The sequence below is a fragment of the Rhodotorula paludigena genome, assembly GCF_050403205.1.
Source record: "Rhodotorula paludigena JCM10292 DNA, Rt_paludigena_JCM10292v1_ctg46, whole genome shotgun sequence".
Lineage (NCBI taxonomy): Eukaryota > Fungi > Basidiomycota > Microbotryomycetes > Sporidiobolales > Sporidiobolaceae > Rhodotorula > Rhodotorula paludigena.
The window spans coordinates 29,197-47,185 of NW_027481412.1; the positions used below are offsets into that span (position 1 = coordinate 29,197).

Sequence of the window (17,989 nt, forward strand, 5' to 3'; positions counted from 1 at the left end):
CTCTGCAGTACACGCTCAGCTGTGCAGTGTGCCCGCTCGAGCCAGCGGGTGCGGTGGTTTCGCTGCAACCGCTCCGCCTCGTCTTCGTTGCTTCTGATCCTCTCCACTTCAGGCTCTCTCTACGCCGAGATGGCTTCCAAGCGAGCGCTGCCTGCCTCGCAGAGCTCGCAGTCGCAGTCCCAGCCTACTACCCGCCCGCCCAAGCGCGCCAAACTCGCCCCCTCGCTCTCGGGCTCGACGCCCCGCCCGAGCCCGTCGCAGGCCACGCACGTCTCCGAGACGCAACCGACACCGTCCACCTCGTCTGCACCCGGCGCCGCGCAGAGCGAGCGCCCCGCTCCGACGCTGCCCGCGGCGCACAAGCGCACCGTTCACAAGGGCAAGCTCCGACGGCTCACGACCGGCCACCCTGCCGCGTCGTTCGCCCGCGCAGACACGGCATTCGAGCCCGCTGCGTCGAAGCGCGCGCGGACGCGCCCGGCCGCGACGCTGGCGGGCGCAAAGGTCGGCGGCAAGGCAAAGGACTTGCGCGACCGCGTCGAGGCCGAGGAGTTGTGGGTGCGCAGGAGCAAAGGCGATGCGGGCAAGCAGGGGCTTGGATTCGCCGGGTACCTCAAGATGGGCGTCGGGGCGTTTGTCGACCGAGGGTGAGTCCGAGGCTTTCGCTTTCGTGCCGACGCTTGCTGGGCCTCTCTGTGTCCTGCCGAGCGGAGGCTCCATGATCAATGCCAGGCCGGCACTCACACTACTTCTCCAACACAGATGCACGACCCTCACGGTGAACGCGATGGGCGCCGCCATCCCGCTCGCCCTCTCGCTCGCGCTGGCGATCCGCGATGCCATTCCCGGCGGCGAGCCACATTCCACTGCCACTGCCAGTGACGAGGAGAGCGCCGAACAGGACGAGGGGATCGTCAAGATGCAGGTGCGGACCGGGAGCAAGGTCGTGTCGGACGAGATCACACCGGACGACGAGGTACGCTGGTTTCCTTTCGCCTATCACGCTCCTCCCGCTCACTTCGAAGCGTCCCCCCACAAACAGGACGAAGACCTTGTGTACCAGACACGCACAAAGTCGACCGTCTCGATCGAGCTATCGCTCGTCGAACCGCTCAAATCGAGTCTCGGAGCGGCCAAGGCGCGCACAGGCGGTGTCGGCGGGAGTCGGCGGGGGAAGCGGTCTTGGCGCGGTGGGAGGGGCCGGTAGCGAGTCGTCGCAGGTCAACGCGCTTCGACTGCGTGCAAGAGCTGCACAGGGCCCGTGCGTGGACAACCGTCCAGAGAGTGAGACTCGCCGTCGTCGTTCGCTTCCGCGTCAAATCGCTCCCACCTCGGAATCACTCGACGAGTGTCCGACGCTGCTGTGCTCGTTAGTTCTATCACGCGCAATCCGTGGCCACGCGCTTGTACGCTGTCGCTGCGAGAGTGCGCTTCCTCCGACAACACGGGCCTCGTCTCGGCCAAGCCGCGCCTCGCTCGGAGCTCACAGGACTAGGTGAGTCGTGCAACACGAGTATCTACAAGCCTTCACGGGGCGCTTCTTTCTCTCCTGAGGCGCGAGACGCGAGCTTGGCGATGTCCAGCTCGTGCGGGGGTGCACTGATGCGCTCGCTGCAGCACGTGCACGAGGGACTCGGAGGGCTTGACGGGCACGAGCAGGGCGTCCTCACATCAGCGCGTACAACTGCACCGGACCAGTGCGCGCTGACGCTGTCGTGGCTTCTTCGCAGCTTCCTCCGCCGACAAACACCGACGCCGCCCTTGTCGCACGAAGGTGCAGAGCCGTAGACGCGTAGCACGCACGCTCTCTTCGCATGTTCTCGTTCCTCTTTGGCGGCAGCGCGTCGTCCAAGAAGCGCGCCTCGCACCCGTTCCCTTCGTCGCCCCGACAGCGCTACCCTCCTTCCGACTCGACACATCCGTACGGCGGTTCAACAGGCACGCCAGCAGGGACAGAAGGAGGGTACGATGACGTAGCGCTCGGAGGAGGAGGCGACCTTGCCGGCGGAGGGATCATGGCTGCCTCTCGCACGTCCTTCTCGGCCCCGGCCGCGACCGACGGCTCGTTCGTTGGGACGGCCGGCGAGTCAGCCTCTTCGACGAGCTACACTGTCGAGTCGTCCTACCCGCCCCTGCCGTCCTTCTCCCGCCCATCGTCCTCCGCCTCGCCCGCCGCAGCCGCAACGCGCTACCCTCCCCTCGCGCACACCTTTGCGCGGCTGCACGCGCTCCTCGACGCGCAGTCCCCCTCACTGCTCGACACGCTCTCCCCTCCGCTCTCGGCCTCGGACCCGGCGCTCGACTCGCTCGCGGCCGCCATCGCGCCGTACCGCCTCTCGCCCGCCGTCGTCGAGTCGTACCTGCACGCGCACGACGGGCAGGACTCGCTCTCGTTCGGCGGCGCGACCGTCAGCGGCGGGGGCAGCGCCGGCGGCGCGAGCCTCGGCGGCAAGGGCCTCGTGTACGGCCTGTGGTGGCTCCCGCTCGAGCGCGTAGAGGAGGAGTGGCGCTTCTGGCGCCGCCTCGAGAGCGCCGGCGGACTCGTCGGCGCCGGTGTTGGCGGCGACGCGTTTGCGGCGAACGCGGGAGAGATGTCGATGCGCCAGCGCGGCGCGGGCGGGAGGACGCATCCGTATGTCCCCGAGGAGCAGGCGAGTCGCGCGGGACCGTCGGCGGAAGACGGCGGTGAGGAGGCGGGGACGGCGATGCAGGGCATGAGCTCGTTCCCCGCTGGCTGGGTCCGCAACCGCTACTCGCACCCCGGGTGGCTCCCGCTCCTGACGGACCACTGCGGCAACTACATTGGCGTCGACCTTGACCCGCCACCGCCCTCGTCACCGACCTCTCCCACTCGCGCACACGCAGCGCCAGGCGCGCCAGGCTCGACGGCGCGGACGTACGGACAGCCGGGGCAGGTGATTGCGTTTGGGCGCGAGATCGACGAGAAGGTCGTCCTGTTTCCGGGCGACGGGCCGGGCGGGTGGGCGCGCTTCCTCGCCGCGTTCGTCGACGACGTCGAGAAGGGCGAGTTTGCGCGCCTCGGCGAGCGGCCGGCGCGGAGCGCGGACAGCGATGATGAGCGCTGGGACGGAGCAGGGGAGGACGAGGAGCGGCAAGGGGGTGCGTTTGCGCGCCGGAGGGGCAGCGACAGCAGCGGCGAGTTCGACGATGGCGACGGACTCGGCGAGAGAGGCTACTTCGAGTCCGACATGTACGGCGAAGAGGTCATTGGATCGGGGCCCGGCGCGAGGAGCGCGCAGACCTGGTGCGCTCCAGCTTTTTCCTCATACCTGTGTGCGACCATTCGACTGACGCGCTCACGATCTCAGGGTCCTGCGGTCTGAGTACCGCCGCCTCGACCGCAAGCTCGACCTCCCCGGCGGCATCATCGGCTTGCTGTGCGAGCGCAGCCGGCGGAAGTGGCGCGCGCTCGGCGTCGGGTCGGCGCAGCCTCAGGCGCACTCGATGATGAGCGTTGCCGGCGCACGACGGCCGCTTTCGGTGGTTGTGTCGGCCGGCGTCGAGGCCAAGCCGGAGGATGATGACGAGCCGAAGTCGGCAGCAACGGAGCGACCGGCAGTTTCTGACGTGAAGGGCAAGGGGAAAGAGAACGACGCACCTGCAGACTCGGCAGCTGGCACGCTCAGCCCGTCGCTCGTCCTGTCGCCCCCTTCGCCCGAAGTCGAGCGCGCACCACAGCTGCCCTCACAAGCCTCGTCGCGCTCCACCAGCAGCTCCTTCCGCCTCGGCGACCCGCCGCGCACTTCGCCCTCTTCCTCGGGTCCTCGAGCTCCTCGTCGCCCGCCTCCGCCTCCCGCGGCACCAATCGACCTTCCCACCTTCTCCGAACTCGACTTCTCCGAATCGCACGCCCCCTCGGCACCTGGCGACCGGCCCGTCGTCATCCCCCGCGCGAGCTGGCTCCTCTCCGACGCCAACAGCACGGGCGGAGGAAAGAGCCGGTCCCCCTCGGGCGGAGTCGCAGGCGGCATGCTCAGCCGCCTGAGCTTCAGCTCGTCCGCGGGCACGCGCTCGCCCCCGGACAGCGCGACCATCCTCCCGCTGAGCCGGGCGCCGTCGCACGGCGACCTGCGCGGCGAGGACCCGCACGGCGAGACGGTCGCGCAGATTGGCGAGCGCAACACGAGCCGCACGGCGCTCGTGGCGAGCAGCCCGGAGCAGGGCTCGCCCGTTGAAGGGCCGGCGAGCCCCGTCGAGCACGTCCAAGTGGTGTCGCATGTCGCCTGACCGGCGAGGCTGTGCGAGGGCGATGAGACTCGCAGACGGACGATGTAGTCGCATGAGCAGAAACAGACACTCCTTCCTCTTTCCTCCCGCCTGTCATATGCACTTTCCTCGTAATCTTGCATTGTTGACCGCTGCATCTCACGCATCCAGTACCTCGGGAGTGGCATAAGGGTGCCTCTGTTGAGTGGTGCGAAGCCCTCTCACCGATTAATCTCTACAATGAGCGGCTCTCGTGCCGAGAACGCCTTCTTCGCCGCTCCCGGCAACCCGTCCGGCAGGACCTCCTCAGCCACGCAGCTCAGCTCGTACCGCCCCTGCGCTAAGAGACAGATCGAGATGCGCACTTCCTCGCTCTGACCTGGATTGAGCGTCGGCAGCGCGACGGGCGAGACGCCCTCGATGACGACGTAGCGCGCGAGGTGTGCGAGGGCGGCCGGACTCGTGCGGGAGGTTTCGGGCGGGCGGAGCTCGAGGCGCAGCGTCAGGCGAAGCGGTGAAGCTGAAGGCGTGCGCGGTGAGTCTCTGGAAGGGCGGCTGGGACGGAAAGACGTACGGTACGTATTGGTCACCCGAGCACAAACGTCGATGAACTCGTCTGCCGCCGCAGAGTACAGCAGCCTCGACCCACGTCCCTGCAGCTCGAACGCGCCACCGTCTGACGCGTCGTTTTCGCCAAGGTAGAGCTCGATGTCGACCTCGTCGCCTCGCAGGATGTCGAGCATCGGCTTGTCGAGCTGTAGATGTCGCAGGCTAATCTCGCCCGAGCGGAGACTGCCGACCTGCGTACGAAAGCTGCTTAATGGAAGGCCGAGCGATGCAGTTGCAGAAGGCCCACCTCATTCCAGGTAAGCTTGACACGGCGGAAGAGCTCTTCACGATACCAGAAGAGCTCGCGCTCAAGGCGCTCGTCCTCCGCCGACCGCTTGACTTTGGCCACCACGAATTGACGCTCGGTGAGAGACGGGATGGGCTGCGCGAGTTGCTCGGCGGCGAGAGCGATCCGTTCGAGGCGGACGAGCATGCTGCGCGGATTAAGCATGTCAGTGCCACCAGCAGCTAGGCACGACATGCTGTGCGACACACCGCAGGGTCGCGCCAGGCTCTATGCGTTGCCGAACCTGATAAAATTCGCTCTCTACGAACAAACAACAGCTTCAGCCGGCTATACTGTGCGAGCCCTTGACTGAGATGAGCACATACGGTCCTCGTGCCGCTCCAGCTTGACCTCGAATGGCTTGCCGTAGACATTCATGACGTCGATGGCCAACAGGCAGTGCTCGCCGTCGTCGACATCGCGCAGACTGTCTTCGAGTCGCTTGTCGAGGGCGGCGCCGCGCTGGCCAAGACTGACAACGCTCGCCGAGCGACTGTGGCTCGCGCTGCCTTCCGGCAGCGCCTGCAGCCGCGACAGGTCGAGAAGCTGGGCGACGACAGCGCGATGGACAGTCATGAACACGTCACAGAACAGCTGGCGCGTGTGGAAGGTCTTGCTCGATTTGACGACGTCGCGCTCGACGAAGCCATAGTCGATCTGGATCGAGCCGTACGAGCTGCGATGACCAAGTCAGCTTTGAGAGCGCCCAGAGTCAGGCGAGACTCACCATCCGATCTTGCCGCGGCACTGGATTTCGAGGACGTGGGAAGCGCCAGGTGCGATGCTCGTTTCCGTCGAACCAGTCCACTGGAAAGCAGGTCGATGGACGCTATCGGCTTCCAGCTCGTAGACGTCAGTCGCAGGGAGTTCGTGCTCGCCCAGATAGGCTTGAGTCGATGTGGTGAGCGAATCGGCGAACGTGACCTTGACGAAGTCGATCGGGGCCGACGACGTGTTCTCGAGACCGATGCGGATGGTGGAACTGCTCGTGCAAGTGCAGGTCAGAGGCAGTTCGAGCTTCAGGAAAGACCGTCCACGCACATTTCGCCATCGTAAAGCATAAGTGCGCCGTGGGTGAGCGACGTGGACCGCATCCAGAGCAGCGGCAGCTCGGGGACCACGATGCACTCGAGGTACTTGTCGCCACCCTGCAATGGCGTGTCGCTCTCCATGGCCGATGCCTCGAGGCTGCGCTGCGGGATGGCATCTAGGCCGGAGCGCTTGACGCGCTCGCGCGTCGTGTCGAGGAGCGCCGCCTTCTGCTGCTTGGCCTCCTCGGCTGTGTCCCACACGGGCAGGACGAATTCTCGGCTCATACAGCCTGCAAGTCGAATGTTACAGCCGCGAATGACGAGGGTGCCGGGCTCGCGCGGTGTGCCGGTCAGGCGAACGGTATGGAAGGATCCGGGAGGGATGACAGTCGACAGGGGATCGCAGGCGAAGGGTACACCGGACGTGCTGCGGATGAACAGCGAGATGAGGGCGCAAGCAGATAGATTAGTAAGGAAAGTGCTCACCTGAGCTCGATGCTCTGGATCTGGAGCTCGAAGAGGAACGGGTTCTGCAATGTCACGAAGACCTCGGTCGTCTCGTTCTGCACAACCGACGGCTTCGTCTTCGCAGCGGCTGCTCGTCGCCGCGGGTCGTAGAGGAAGGGGTTGCGCGGGCCGGTCGAAGTGGAATTGTCGGCTGTCGCGTCGTCGAGAGGATGCTCGTGGGGCACGCGGTTTGACGTCAGCCTGAGAGTTGCTAGTCAGCATCGCACTGCTAGATTCTGACGTTAAGCGAAAACGCACTTGGCCACTTCGAGGCTCATGACAAGCTGCGCCGGTCCCCAATACTCCAGGTCGAACGCGGCTCCCCGCCGGGTCGCGGCGGCGAAGACGCGAGGAATGTTCTGCGCCAGCTCGTATTGCTCGTGCGGCGGCATCGTGTCGGAGAGAGACCGGAGAGCCGTGACCGTGAAGCGGATCGCAGCTTGATATTCTGCGTCGAAGAAGCATGTCAGAGTGTGCGACGAAGCATCGTAGTGCGGGTCAGCGCACCGGGAAGTGCTTCGGCGATGCAGATGGCATCCTTGAGGACGCCGATCTGCAGATTCGGCCACCCGAACGATCCGACTTCGCGCTCCATGATTTCGAGCGTCCGGCCCTGAACGATGCTCTTCCCGCGCTCGGTCTGCGCGTCCTCTTTCGACAACCGCGGCGCGACCTGTACCCCGAACGACTCGCACGCCTTCTCGAGAATGCGCACGATCGAATCGTTGCCCGCCGGGTCAGACGTCGTGCGCACGATGCTTGCCGTCCGATCAGACGGCTTGTGCCGCGGCGGAAGCGGTGCATGCGGCGAGCCATCGATCGAGTTGCGCGCTGAGCCCGCCGGAGTGTCGCCTCTCTCCTCCGGTATTGGCGACGGGCCCGCCGCGGCCGAGAACACTTCGATGTTGCGGCCGGCGACGCCCTCTGCACAGAGCGCAGCGAGCTCGCGGAGCACGAAAGACTCCTTGCGACGGTACCCGATGCGGCCGAAGAGGCTCGCGACCTCGGCAGTCAGCCGTAACCGGCTGGGGAGGGCGAGCAGGGCGAGGTGAGGAGAGTAGGCGGTGCTGAGCCAGAGGGCGATGCTCGAGCGAGGAACGGTGTTCGAGGGAGAAAGAGAGGCGAGATGGGCGGCGCGCGCTTGCTCGGAACTGGTAGAAGGGGCAGTCGAGGGGGATGACGGGGAGACGAGCCGCTGAAGCGCTTTGGGTATCGATCCGTGCGCCTCGTAGACGGCGAGAAGGAAGGTGGCACAGCGGAGGCATGCCTCGGCGTATACGAGGGGATGTGCACGGTCGGGGTCGAGAGGCGGAGCGTCGGCTGGTCGGTCTAGCGGTGTGAGCATTTTCTCGTAGAGCGCGATGGCTTGGGAGAGTCGGTCGGGTATGGCCGATAGGAAGGTCGAGACGTCAGGGTTCTGAAAGCCGGGGACGGGAGAGTCGCTTCTAGGCGGAACGAGCGTGGGAGGATGCTGCGAAGGAAAGGGTCAGAGGACGCTGACACATCAGGCGAAGCTGGCGGACGCACGCTGCCTTGCGAGCCTTTCGGCTGCGTCGCCTGGATCACCAATGCGACAACGAGTCCTTCAAGCGCGCTCGCCTGCCACACCTGGTCGGCCCATGCCTTCGTCAGGCCAATTGCCGAGTTGTACCTGCAAGTTGCGTGTGGTGATGAGCTGCGTAGTCAGACATTCGTGAAAACAAGGGACGCACGCTTCGATAGCCTCGGGTAATCGTCCCGCCAGTAACCACATGTCGCCCATCAGCTTCTTCTCCCTTCCCGCTACCCTTTTTCTCGAGCGCGCATCGACGAGCTGCGATCCTGGGGGTGGGCTCGGCGCTGCACCGGCCTGGGTCGCCATGTTGGTCTGGATGCTTGCGCCGTACAGGAACCCGTCGCGATTGCCAGTAGTGCTGCCGCCGAGCGGGCCATGCGCGGTGCGGGACTGCGGCGGCGGAGCGATGCCGAGCGAGGTGAGGTTGACGGGTTGTTGCGGCTTTGGCTGAGCGGGAGAGTCGGCGCGTTGTTGCGAAGCGGCGTACGTTGCTATTGTCGACTGGGCGGTTGCCTTGTTCGGCACAAACGAGAAAGGAGCAGCAACGCCGGGCGTTTCCTGCGGCGTCGGGATGGAGGTACGAGATTCGAGTTGTGCGGCCTGTTGGAAAAAGGGTGAGCTTCGATCACGCAGATCACGCAGCGCGGTATGAAGCTGTGCGCACCATGTTGGAGAATTCGAAGAGGACATCGCTCGCAAAGTCGGCGAGGACAGTCTTGAGGAAGAACGATACATCGCCCGCTCCAGGCACCATGACGAGCCCTTCGCTCTCCTTGAACTTGCGACCCTCATCGAGCTGCTCATCGGTCGGGTCGAAGCCGTACACCTTTGTCGCGAAAGTCTTGGGCAGGTCTTTGAGCGATGCCTGAAACGACGCGAGCGCCGTGCCTAGCGACTTGCCGCGGTACTCGGTCGCATCGAGGATGCCGATGATGCCTTGCACTCGGCGATGGACCTGGAGTTCGGAGAGGAAGGAGAGCGGGTGATTCGGGGCGTAGGACGTGGGGGTGAGGTATTCGAAGAGGAGGTTGCCGGGGGTCGTCGCGCTCGAGGAGAATATGGCTGCGTGCGGGTATCCGAGTCAGATCGTGCCAGCTTAGACCGGGGAGATCGCTCGCTCCAGCCGCGAGCGTGCACCATTCATCGTCGCGAGCTGCTGAGCGACCGCAGCAGGTCAAATGCGACCGGCTCGCGCCGTTTCGGCCTGCCAGGCCCCGTACCCACGACACGCGGCCAACGCTCAGCCCCGGACAGCCGCTGAGAGCTGGTACGCACCTCGTTCACCTCGTCGGTCGGGCGGGACGTCGGCGAGTGGGATCGAGCTGAAGCGCTTTATGAGCTCGGCATGGCGGTCAAACTTGCTGCGCTTGATCGGATGCACGGGCACGAGGAGGACCTGGAGCCGTGCCGGCGCGATGAACGAGTCCAGCTTGTCGAGGTGGGGGACGGATCCAGCCGTCGACGAATCGCGGCCGGTCCTGCAAGGTGCCGAGCGGCTGACACAGAGCTTTGAAACTTCGTGCGCGTTTGTCCTGCGGACTTTGAGCAGGTGCTGGCGAGTCGAGCTCACGTGTTTGTTGTCGACCCTTCGCACCTTGCTCCCCGCCAGATCACCTCGTCCGGCCAAGTGGATGCTCAGCTCATCTCTGCTGCTTGCTGTAATCTGCTGATCTATCCTGCGAGGTCGCGCCGTCTGGCGTGTCTTCCCACCGCCGCCGCCCCATCTTGGCCTCATCGTCGGGTTGTCGAGCTGGCGGCTCTCAGCTGCGGGCGTTCCTGGACTCCTTGCTCTCTCTTGTGCCTCTTTGACTTGCACACACTCAGCGTGCAGCTGTGTGGCGCACACATCGCTGTCGGCCTGGCCGTCGCGCGATGCTGCACGAGGCTCCCGGCCGTCGTCTCACGCATCTAGCGGCTCTACCTGCTGGACTGTTTCCTGGCTAATGACAAAAGCGCTGAGCAATTCGATGCGTACGTGGTGGCGCTTCGCGAGTGGCTTGAACAGGGTTCGGGGGTTAAGTCTCAGCACCGCTAAGAGCGCGAGTTGACCCAGACGGCCGTGAAATTCCGATGTCTACCTCGTCGACTTGTCAATATTGCTTGCACCGTAAGTGTGGGTCTTGCAAGAGGGCCCGCACGTTTCGTCCTCAGCTTCGAGTCTGAACAAAACGCATCTGCTGTTCCTTGACGGACATCCGGTTGATGCGTGCCTATGCAACAGTGCGCGTAGGCGCAGATCCCCGTTCTTACGGTGAATGCTGTGCCTAAATGCCTACACGTTCGCTACATCGAGCAAGCTGAGCACCGGCCTGCTGAAGCGGTTCCGTAAAGCGCTCCTGCCGCAACAAAGTAAGCACTTCCTTCCTCGATGCCTCAGATTGCGGGGCGCGAGCCACACCTTGCGGCGAAACCGGGGAAACAAGCGCTATGTCCGTTGCACACCGATGGACTTCCGGAAGGACTTACGCAGGTTGACGTTGGCGCCGTCCGCAAGGCCCGATCTCTCCGTGTAGCACAAGAGACGGATTGAATGAGAGTGACCTGCACAGCCATCGAAGGACGTAGAAAAATAGACTGTCCGGAAAGACGTGAAACCAGCGCAAGCTGCTAGAACCAGAGAAACCACAGAGAAACCTTCCCTCTGCCAGATCCGCCGTCCGTTGGCTCCTCATTTTGTCTGATCTGCTAGTGTAGAAGAGAGAGAAGCAAGAGCAGCAAGTGTAGGTCCGGCAGCGACAGCCAAAAGGGGCGACCTTCTCAAGCGATACGGTGCTCAACGATCACGTTCGAGATTGCGAGAGGGCTCGGAGACATGCGAGTGCTATACGACAGGGTGAGAAGAAGATACGGCGGACACAACGGACACAGCGAGGCACGGCTAGCGGATATGGACAGGAGAAGGGGTCACGCGCGTCTAGTGCCCCGAAAGGGACCGCCCGATGACTCCTGCCAGACGCAAGTCTGACGTCCATTCTGCCGTCGACGAAGCTGCCGATGCGGTAGTCGACGAGAGAGAGCGTAGCGAGGGAGGGGAGGCGGGCGAGGCGGATGAGGAGCTCATGCGAGAGGTGGGTGCGCGAGCGGCTGTCGCCATTTGGCGGTTGGCAATGTGCTGTGACGGCGTCAGGCCCAGTGCGCTGCGCGGCGGGTGGTCAAACACGAGCGGGTCGGGGTGCTGTGCGAACGAGATCTGCGAGGAAGCGGAAGCGGATTCCGGGGCGGGCGAGATGTCAGCTGGGCCGAGTGGGAGTGACGGGTCAGACGACCAGCTGGACTCACGGCGCTCGCTACGACGGCAGCACCAACGGTGATGTGCGCTACAACGTTGGCAGTCCTTGCGGAAATGCTTGTCGGGAACGAGGCGGCAGGGCCGAAGATGCGGCTGACTGGGCAGCTGGTCGCCTTGTTGACGGTCTGCGCGGTGCGCGGAGTTGGGCGGAACACAGACCGGGCTAGCGAGGCCGACATTGCAAGATTGGTCGTGAGGGGAAAGAGAGGGAGAACGGGAGGAAGAGGGCGCGAAGGGAGCGGAAGGAACTGGAGGTCGGGCTGGAGGATGTGGGGCGATCAGTTTCCGGCGGCGAAAAGACACGTCGACGCGGCGGCTGCGCGTGTCGGTCGGCCGACCGCACGACCGGCAGCCTTTCCGCTCTTCGGCACAGCTCGAGGCACCCTGAGAACGCACCAGGTGACCTTGCCTGACGCCCGTGCTGCTGCTCGAGCAGAGCACAACCCCCTACGCCGGCTAGTGTATGGGCTGACGCGGCGAGCATCGCGCAATTCGCCTCCTCGCTGACCTGCTCGCTACTCGCAAATCGCGTCGTTTCCCTTCGAGCTGGCGCGTCGCGTTGCGTGCTCTCGCAGCGAAACTTGCAAAACGCGCTGCTCGGGCTTGCAGCGAGATTTGCGGCGAGCTTGATGTCGTCGCTCGTTCGCTCCCTCGCTGGACACTCGACGAACCATGATCCCGTCGATTAAGCAGCTCGTCATGGAATGCTTTGAGTACATGCTGAATTGGACAAGACCTACCGTCGGATCGAAGGTGGCCTTGCCGCCAGCCCCGAACTTCGTGTGAGCTGCGTCGAAACGGTCTCGCTTCGTGTCGAGCGGTGAGCGGCGCGGCAGGATGCACATCTGCTCTCTGAGGCAAAGAACCAAAGAAAAAAAAAAAGGCGGGCTCCGTGGAGCGTCGGCCCTCTTTCTTCAGCTGTGCGGATGCACCTGAGGAATAGAGGGGCAGGTAAGCAGGGGCTAAGGAGCTGGTCGTCGTCTGTAGGAAGAGCTTCGCGAGATGGAATACCGATCTGTATTGAGACTCCTTCTGCGCCCGAATAGACTGCTGTCCATGCGCGTAATGGGACCATGGCTGAGCCAGGTGGCTCACAAATTAAGGTTGACGTGATACCCAATCGGCCGTGCACCCTATGTCACAACGCACAGCGGGGCATACGTTTTTGCTTTCGGTCGCACTGCGACTCGTGCCTGGTCGACCACAACATCAGCAGGTCCAAACGCACTTTGCCCGGACTGGAAGACGGGCTGCTTTCACAATCAAGCGGCGAAGCCTCCGGCGCCGGCAGCGAGAAGAACAATGCTTCGCCTCGAAACGGCGCGGCACGCGGCAACGAAGGTGGAACTGCCTTGGACTTGTTTCATTTGCTACAGCGGGAACAGACGGGTGGTATGCGGGTGAGTGGGTACTGCTCAGACCTCCTGCTGCCTGTAGTCGCGAAAGATGGTCAGCGCCGCCGCACAGACAATAGGCGGGACGGACCCGAAGGGAGGAGAACCACAAGCTGGTTCAGACCGGCTGCGCCTCGACTTGCCTCGCGAGCGAAAGCTACAGAGGGAGGGGGAATGTCAGTAAGAGGACAAAAGCCAGAACAGGTGTGTGAGCAACTCACGTCCGAGCCCGAAATGACGCGGAGGGCACCGGGTGCGGCCGCCTCGCCGGTGATAGCGCCCTTGAGGACCTCGGCAGCCTGGCCGAGGGTCGTGCGAGTCTTGATCCACTGTGGGCAGAAGAAGGCAGAGCGGGAAGGTCAGCGCGGAACACTCCACCGGCAAAATAGGCGAAGTCGACGAACGTAGCGGATCTGTCGAAGCACCATGCGTCAGTCCGGTGCTTTACAATATGTGTCGCGCACGTGTGAAACGCACCTCGTCGGGAACGACCTCGATGACGGCGATGCGAGGGTCGCCCGGCTCGCCCGTGTGGACGCCGTCCTTCAGGTCACCAAACCACTGCCCGAGAGGAAATGTGAGTTTGCCGCCATGAGCACCGGACGGGATCGGCGGAGCGCCTCCGCTGGAGTTAGGTCCCCGGCAGAACTCACCGCCTTGATCGTCGGGTTGTACAGCGCCTTGATACTGTGCGGCTAGCTCGCGTCAGCTAAGTGCTTTCGATGAAGGAAAGCTCGCGTTGACCAGATGACCAGCAAGGCAGGAAGGCAGGAAGGAAACGAGACGCACGTCGCCTCGTCCTTCTTGACCGACGCCTTGCCGGCAATCGAGGCCCAGTCGGTGCTCGACGGGTCCTGGAACGAGAAGTTGACGTGCTCGTCGTTCTTCAGCTCGTCGAACTTGCCCGACTCCTCGTTGGCGATGAACTGGAAGACGAGGCCCTTGTGCGACGCCGGCGCCTGCGAAATCACAACATCCCCGTGAGTCATTTGTCTGAAATCAACTCGCATCACAGCATCGGTCCATGAGGCGGGTGAGATTGGCGAGAGCGTCAGACGCACCATCGCACGCGAGTGAAGGTGGCCGTCGGCGTTGCGCGAGACGAGGAGGCCGAACTTGCACTCCTTGATGATGCCGCGGAGCTCCTCGATCCTGCCAGTGCTCGGTCAGGTCAGCTTGTGCTCCTGCCGAACGAGCCGTGCGCTGGTATACGCACTTCTGCGACGGCGAGACGTCGTTATTCTCGGCCTTGGCGGTGTACGGGTCGGTGGGTGCCATGTTGCTGTGAGTGTGTGTGAAAGTGCGGGTCTGCAGGCGCGAGGAAGGGAAGGGTCGGAGGGGTGCGCCGGAAGATGGTGACGGGCGGGCGAAGGTGCGCGACGATGCAGCAAGCGAGAGGGAGCGGAACGACGAGCGGCAAGCGTGAGCCGGAGCGCGGGTAACAGACGCGAACATGGCGTCGACGAGACTGAAGCGCACCTGGAAGTGTGGTGAAGAGGGGCAAGGGAGCCTTGGGGTGGGGAGCGACTTGCGGCTGTGACGTACTGACGTCGAGCGGGCCGGCGTCGAACAAGCAGATCGCGCGCACGAAACCGCAGCTTCAGGGGAGGGCGGGTACTCGCACAATTCTCCGCACTCGTCAGTCCCTCTGCAGCAACTGCACCGCACATGGCTCCGCTCAAGCTGCCCAAGAAGGGCAAGAGCAAGCAGCTCCACCTCGACTTCCGCTCGCTCGACGCAGCCCGTGCTTCAGCTCCGCCAGATTGGGACAGCGAGGCCTGGCTCGAAGGTGCGCACATCCGACTCTCGTGTGTTCCCGCTCGCCCACGCTGATGCTTCGAGTGCGACGCAGAGGGCACGAAGCAGGAAGAGCAGGGTGAGCGCTATCAGGTCGGCGCAAAGGCGGCGCGGCACCTCTCGAATGCGGCCGTTTGCTACCGCCTTGCTGCTGCTCTCGCTCCCGCCGACTTTGACTCGCGCTACAATGGTGCTCGCGTGCAGCAGACTCTTGCGACAGAGCATCTGCCATCGCCGGCTTGCCTAAGCGCACTCGACGACGCCCGGACGGCGTACCGTGATGCGCTTTCCGTCCTGCAACCGGGCGCGAAAGGCGAGGCAACGGCCCGCATCGACGCACTCTTCAATCTCGCGCAAACGGACGTCGCGCTCTTCGAGATGCTCGACGATGCAATCGTCGCGCTGGGGCAGGAGGCCGACAGGGCTCTCCAGGTCGCCAAAGAGGCGAGGGCACTCTTCGTAGAGGTCGAGCGGTTGCAGCGGGCCGAGATGGCCAGGTTCTTCGGCGAGACGGGGCCAGAGGCAGACGCTGGCGGAGACGAGGCTGCGGACGAGGCGGAGCCGCCCGGAGGATCGGCTGCTGGCGAGACGTCGGTGCGCGCGCTGGAGGTCACGATTGTCACGCCTCAACTCCTGATCGACACGCTCCTCGAGTCTGTCTCGTTCGACCTCACCCTATACAACTCGTCGTACACCGACGCAGCGACAGAGGCCGAACTTCGACAATCGGCGCTGGACTCGTTCACCCGTGCGACGGCTCTGCGACCGCTCGTCCCAGGCGCAGCTCCAGAGCTGGACTTCGAGCTCGCATTCGTTCAGGCCACTCTCTACACCACACTGTCGCCCGATGAGGCTCCGCTGCACCTGGAACAGCTCATCTCATCCACCGCGCCCGTAAAAGTCGACCTCCTCTCACTCTACGCCGATCACCAAGTCGAAACCCTTCCACTCACCGCCCAACTGCCCGCCATCTTGAGCTCTCTCAGCACTGCGCTCAAGACTTACGAGTCTGCGCAAGCCCTCCTCTCCAACCGCCTTTCGCCACCAAAGCACCTCCCAGCCTCGCACCTCCCCTCGCTCCTCTCGTCCAACCTCGTCGCACAGTCGACCGTCCACCTCCTCGCATACGAGGTCCTCTCCCGCGCGCAACGCGATCCCTCCCTCGCACCGACCCTTCCGGCAGACGCGGCCGCGCAGACCGCCGAGCACCTCTCTCGCGCGCACGCCCTCGCGCTCGAAGCGACCTCGGCGCCGCGCTTGGGCCTCTCGCTCGTCCTCTCCGCCTCGGCCGCAGCCAGCAGCGGCACGAGCGCCCCTCCGCCGCTCGCGCTCGCGCGCGCCCCCGCTTCGCAGGAACCGCGCACCGACTGGCGCACGGTGGCGAGCGTCCGGCTCGCGCTCTTCTCGCTCGCGCGCGTGCGGATGCGCATGCTCCCTCCTGCGTCTGCAGCGGGAGGGAAGAGGGAGGAGCAGGTGCGGTTCTGGGCGTTCTGGCGCGCGCTCGGACTTGCGCGCGGGGAGGGGACGGAGAAGGGGTCTGAGGGGGGAAGGGCGCTCGAGAGGCGCGAGGTGAGGTGGTGGATTGGCGAGATTGCGGAGGACAAGGTGCAGGAACTCATGGGCGCCGAAGAGGCTGCCACGGAACGGGCATACTGGGAGGAGCTGGCCGAGCTGTAGCAGCTCTCTTGTCGCATGCACAGCAATTTGTGCGAGATACATGTTACACGTGGTGCATACGATGCGCGAGTTTGCGGTCGAGTGTTTGGGTGGCGGACTGCGAGGAACAAGAGGTGGGTATGGAAGAACGGGTAGTCTGACAACGGGGGCACTGCGAGTTCTACAGTGTGTGATGAGGTTCTAGAGGAGGCTTGTGAGGGACCGCATGTTAGCCGAACGTGGCTTCAAGGCGGGAATAGCTGCAGGCAAGATGCAGGTCAGCCCAAGTGCCGGGTCGAAAGCACACGCGGAGGAAACGCACATGTAGAAAATGAGGGCAGAGCTGGGCGCCGCGCGGAGGGCCGTCAGCCCGCACCCGCTGTACAAGCCCTTGATGCCCCTCGCGCGGTAAATGTCCTTGCCGACCTGGAGGAACCCTCGTTTCGGCCCCTTTGGCTCGCCCTTGCCGCGCAGCTCGTCCTCGGTCTGGATCGTCGACTTGATGCAGTCGGCGGGGAAGAGGACGACGTTGTAGGTGATGCCGGCCGCCGCACCGGCCGTCATCAGCTCGACCGCCGAGAGGTCACCCTTGGTGACCCGCGCGCCCGGGCTTGCCTTCGAGGTCTCGCCGCGGTCGACTCGTCGCTGGACAAAGTACGACACGAGGACCTCGAAGGTGGTGAACCACGCCGCACCACCGCCGGTCTCGCGGATCAGGGTGCCGGTCTGACCGAGCCAGAGACCGCGAACGCCGTACTCGCGGAGGATTGAGCGCGTGAAGGCGACGACGCCCGGCGCAGGCGCTGGTCGCGCAATGCCGGGAGGGACGGCGGTCGTTGCGGGCGCGTGCGTCGACGCGACGGCGGAAGCAGTCGGTACGAGACCCTCGGCGGCAATGTTTGAGACCTGCATCTTGCACTTGACGAGCTCGACGGGGGTGAGAACGAATGATGCTGCAGCTCCTGCCACGGCGGCGGCGGTAGCAGTTTGCCAGATCGGCGTCGAGGTTGGTACGTCGGGGTTGGCGGAGGGAGGAGAAGGGTAGAGTCGTTGCAAGAGGGCCTTGGACTGATTGTAGACGACGAAGAGCGTCGCATTCTCGGCCATAGCACCTCCGACGGGCATCGAGACGCCCTGCACGCGGCGACATCAGCTCTTGAGTGTAGAGGAGCGGACGAGACGGGACGCCGTACGCGCCAGAACGCCTTGACACCCTCATTCCGGTACGTCTGGACGATGCAGTCCCATGGCCCAGTGTATCGTGCAGGTCGATCGAGGGGCTGGCTCTGCAGGCGGACTTTCGTGAGGTCGAACGGGTGCTCCACCAGCTTGCTGACGATACCTGCAACGTCAAATCGTCAGCAGGGCCTCGCACGAGTCCTCGAACTCTAGCCCACCGGCAGCCTGGGAGTACGAGCTTGTCAGCGGAGCAGGCTTCAGAGCCGAGACCGAGGGACTCACGCTGCCGTAGAGGATGTCGCGCACAGCACGCCCCTCCTGGGGAGGCGGTTCTTGAGGGGCGGCCAGCTTGCCTGTACAGTCTAGAGATTTCCAGGAAAGAGCAGGAACAGCCAAGGAAGACGCGTGGGAAGGGCGGAGAGTTGCTCGCGTCTCGACTTCGCGCTTTCGGACAAGGCG

General features: G+C 64.3%; 7 protein-coding genes across 7 annotated transcripts; 3 read left to right on the plus strand and 4 right to left on the minus strand.

Moving 5' to 3' along the window:
* Window positions 1-129: 129 nt before the first annotated feature.
* On the plus strand, window positions 130-1,207 carry JCM10292_007274 (uncharacterized protein; the record flags this gene model as incomplete). Its single annotated transcript, XM_076651129.1, has 3 exons — window positions 130-647; window positions 763-976; window positions 1,043-1,207. The coding sequence occupies 3 exons, from the start codon at window positions 130-132 to the stop codon at window positions 1,205-1,207; spliced, it is 897 nt and encodes a 298-aa protein (XP_076503284.1).
* Window positions 1,208-1,814: 607 nt separating this feature from the next.
* Window positions 1,815-4,248, plus strand: SMI1 (Smi1p; the record flags this gene model as incomplete). The annotated part of the gene is made up of 2 exons (XM_076651130.1): window positions 1,815-3,265; window positions 3,330-4,248. 2 exons carry the CDS (start codon window positions 1,815-1,817, stop codon window positions 4,246-4,248), a joined length of 2,370 nt encoding a protein of 789 aa, XP_076503285.1.
* Window positions 4,249-4,448: 200 nt separating this feature from the next.
* Window positions 4,449-10,123, minus strand: TRS120 (TRAPPII-specific subunit TRS120; the record flags this gene model as incomplete). Its single annotated transcript, XM_076651131.1, has 15 exons — window positions 4,449-4,747; window positions 4,802-5,027; window positions 5,084-5,270; window positions 5,332-5,383; window positions 5,449-5,798; window positions 5,850-6,104; window positions 6,164-6,580; window positions 6,640-6,861; window positions 6,919-7,108; window positions 7,168-8,131; window positions 8,188-8,311; window positions 8,373-8,815; window positions 8,880-9,277; window positions 9,491-9,693; window positions 10,062-10,123. 15 exons carry the CDS (start codon window positions 10,121-10,123, stop codon window positions 4,449-4,451), a joined length of 4,392 nt encoding a protein of 1,463 aa, XP_076503286.1.
* A 1,006-nt stretch (window positions 10,124-11,129) lies between these two features.
* JCM10292_007277 (uncharacterized protein) lies at window positions 11,130-11,683 on the minus strand (the record flags this gene model as incomplete). Its single annotated transcript, XM_076651132.1, has 2 exons — window positions 11,130-11,405; window positions 11,495-11,683. The coding sequence occupies 2 exons, from the start codon at window positions 11,681-11,683 to the stop codon at window positions 11,130-11,132; spliced, it is 465 nt and encodes a 154-aa protein (XP_076503287.1).
* A 1,333-nt stretch (window positions 11,684-13,016) lies between these two features.
* Window positions 13,017-14,176, minus strand: JCM10292_007278 (uncharacterized protein; the record flags this gene model as incomplete). The annotated part of the gene is made up of 8 exons (XM_076651133.1): window positions 13,017-13,055; window positions 13,120-13,227; window positions 13,303-13,311; window positions 13,376-13,459; window positions 13,552-13,585; window positions 13,688-13,857; window positions 13,960-14,050; window positions 14,115-14,176. The coding sequence occupies 8 exons, from the start codon at window positions 14,174-14,176 to the stop codon at window positions 13,017-13,019; spliced, it is 597 nt and encodes a 198-aa protein (XP_076503288.1).
* Window positions 14,177-14,566: 390 nt separating this feature from the next.
* Window positions 14,567-16,372, plus strand: JCM10292_007279 (uncharacterized protein; the record flags this gene model as incomplete). Its single annotated transcript, XM_076651134.1, has 2 exons — window positions 14,567-14,687; window positions 14,751-16,372. The coding sequence occupies 2 exons, from the start codon at window positions 14,567-14,569 to the stop codon at window positions 16,370-16,372; spliced, it is 1,743 nt and encodes a 580-aa protein (XP_076503289.1).
* Window positions 16,373-16,580: 208 nt separating this feature from the next.
* Window positions 16,581-17,476, minus strand: JCM10292_007280 (uncharacterized protein; the record flags this gene model as incomplete). The annotated part of the gene is made up of 2 exons (XM_076651135.1): window positions 16,581-16,611; window positions 16,674-17,476. 2 exons carry the CDS (start codon window positions 17,474-17,476, stop codon window positions 16,581-16,583), a joined length of 834 nt encoding a protein of 277 aa, XP_076503290.1.
* Between the last annotated feature and the right edge of the window lie 513 nt (window positions 17,477-17,989).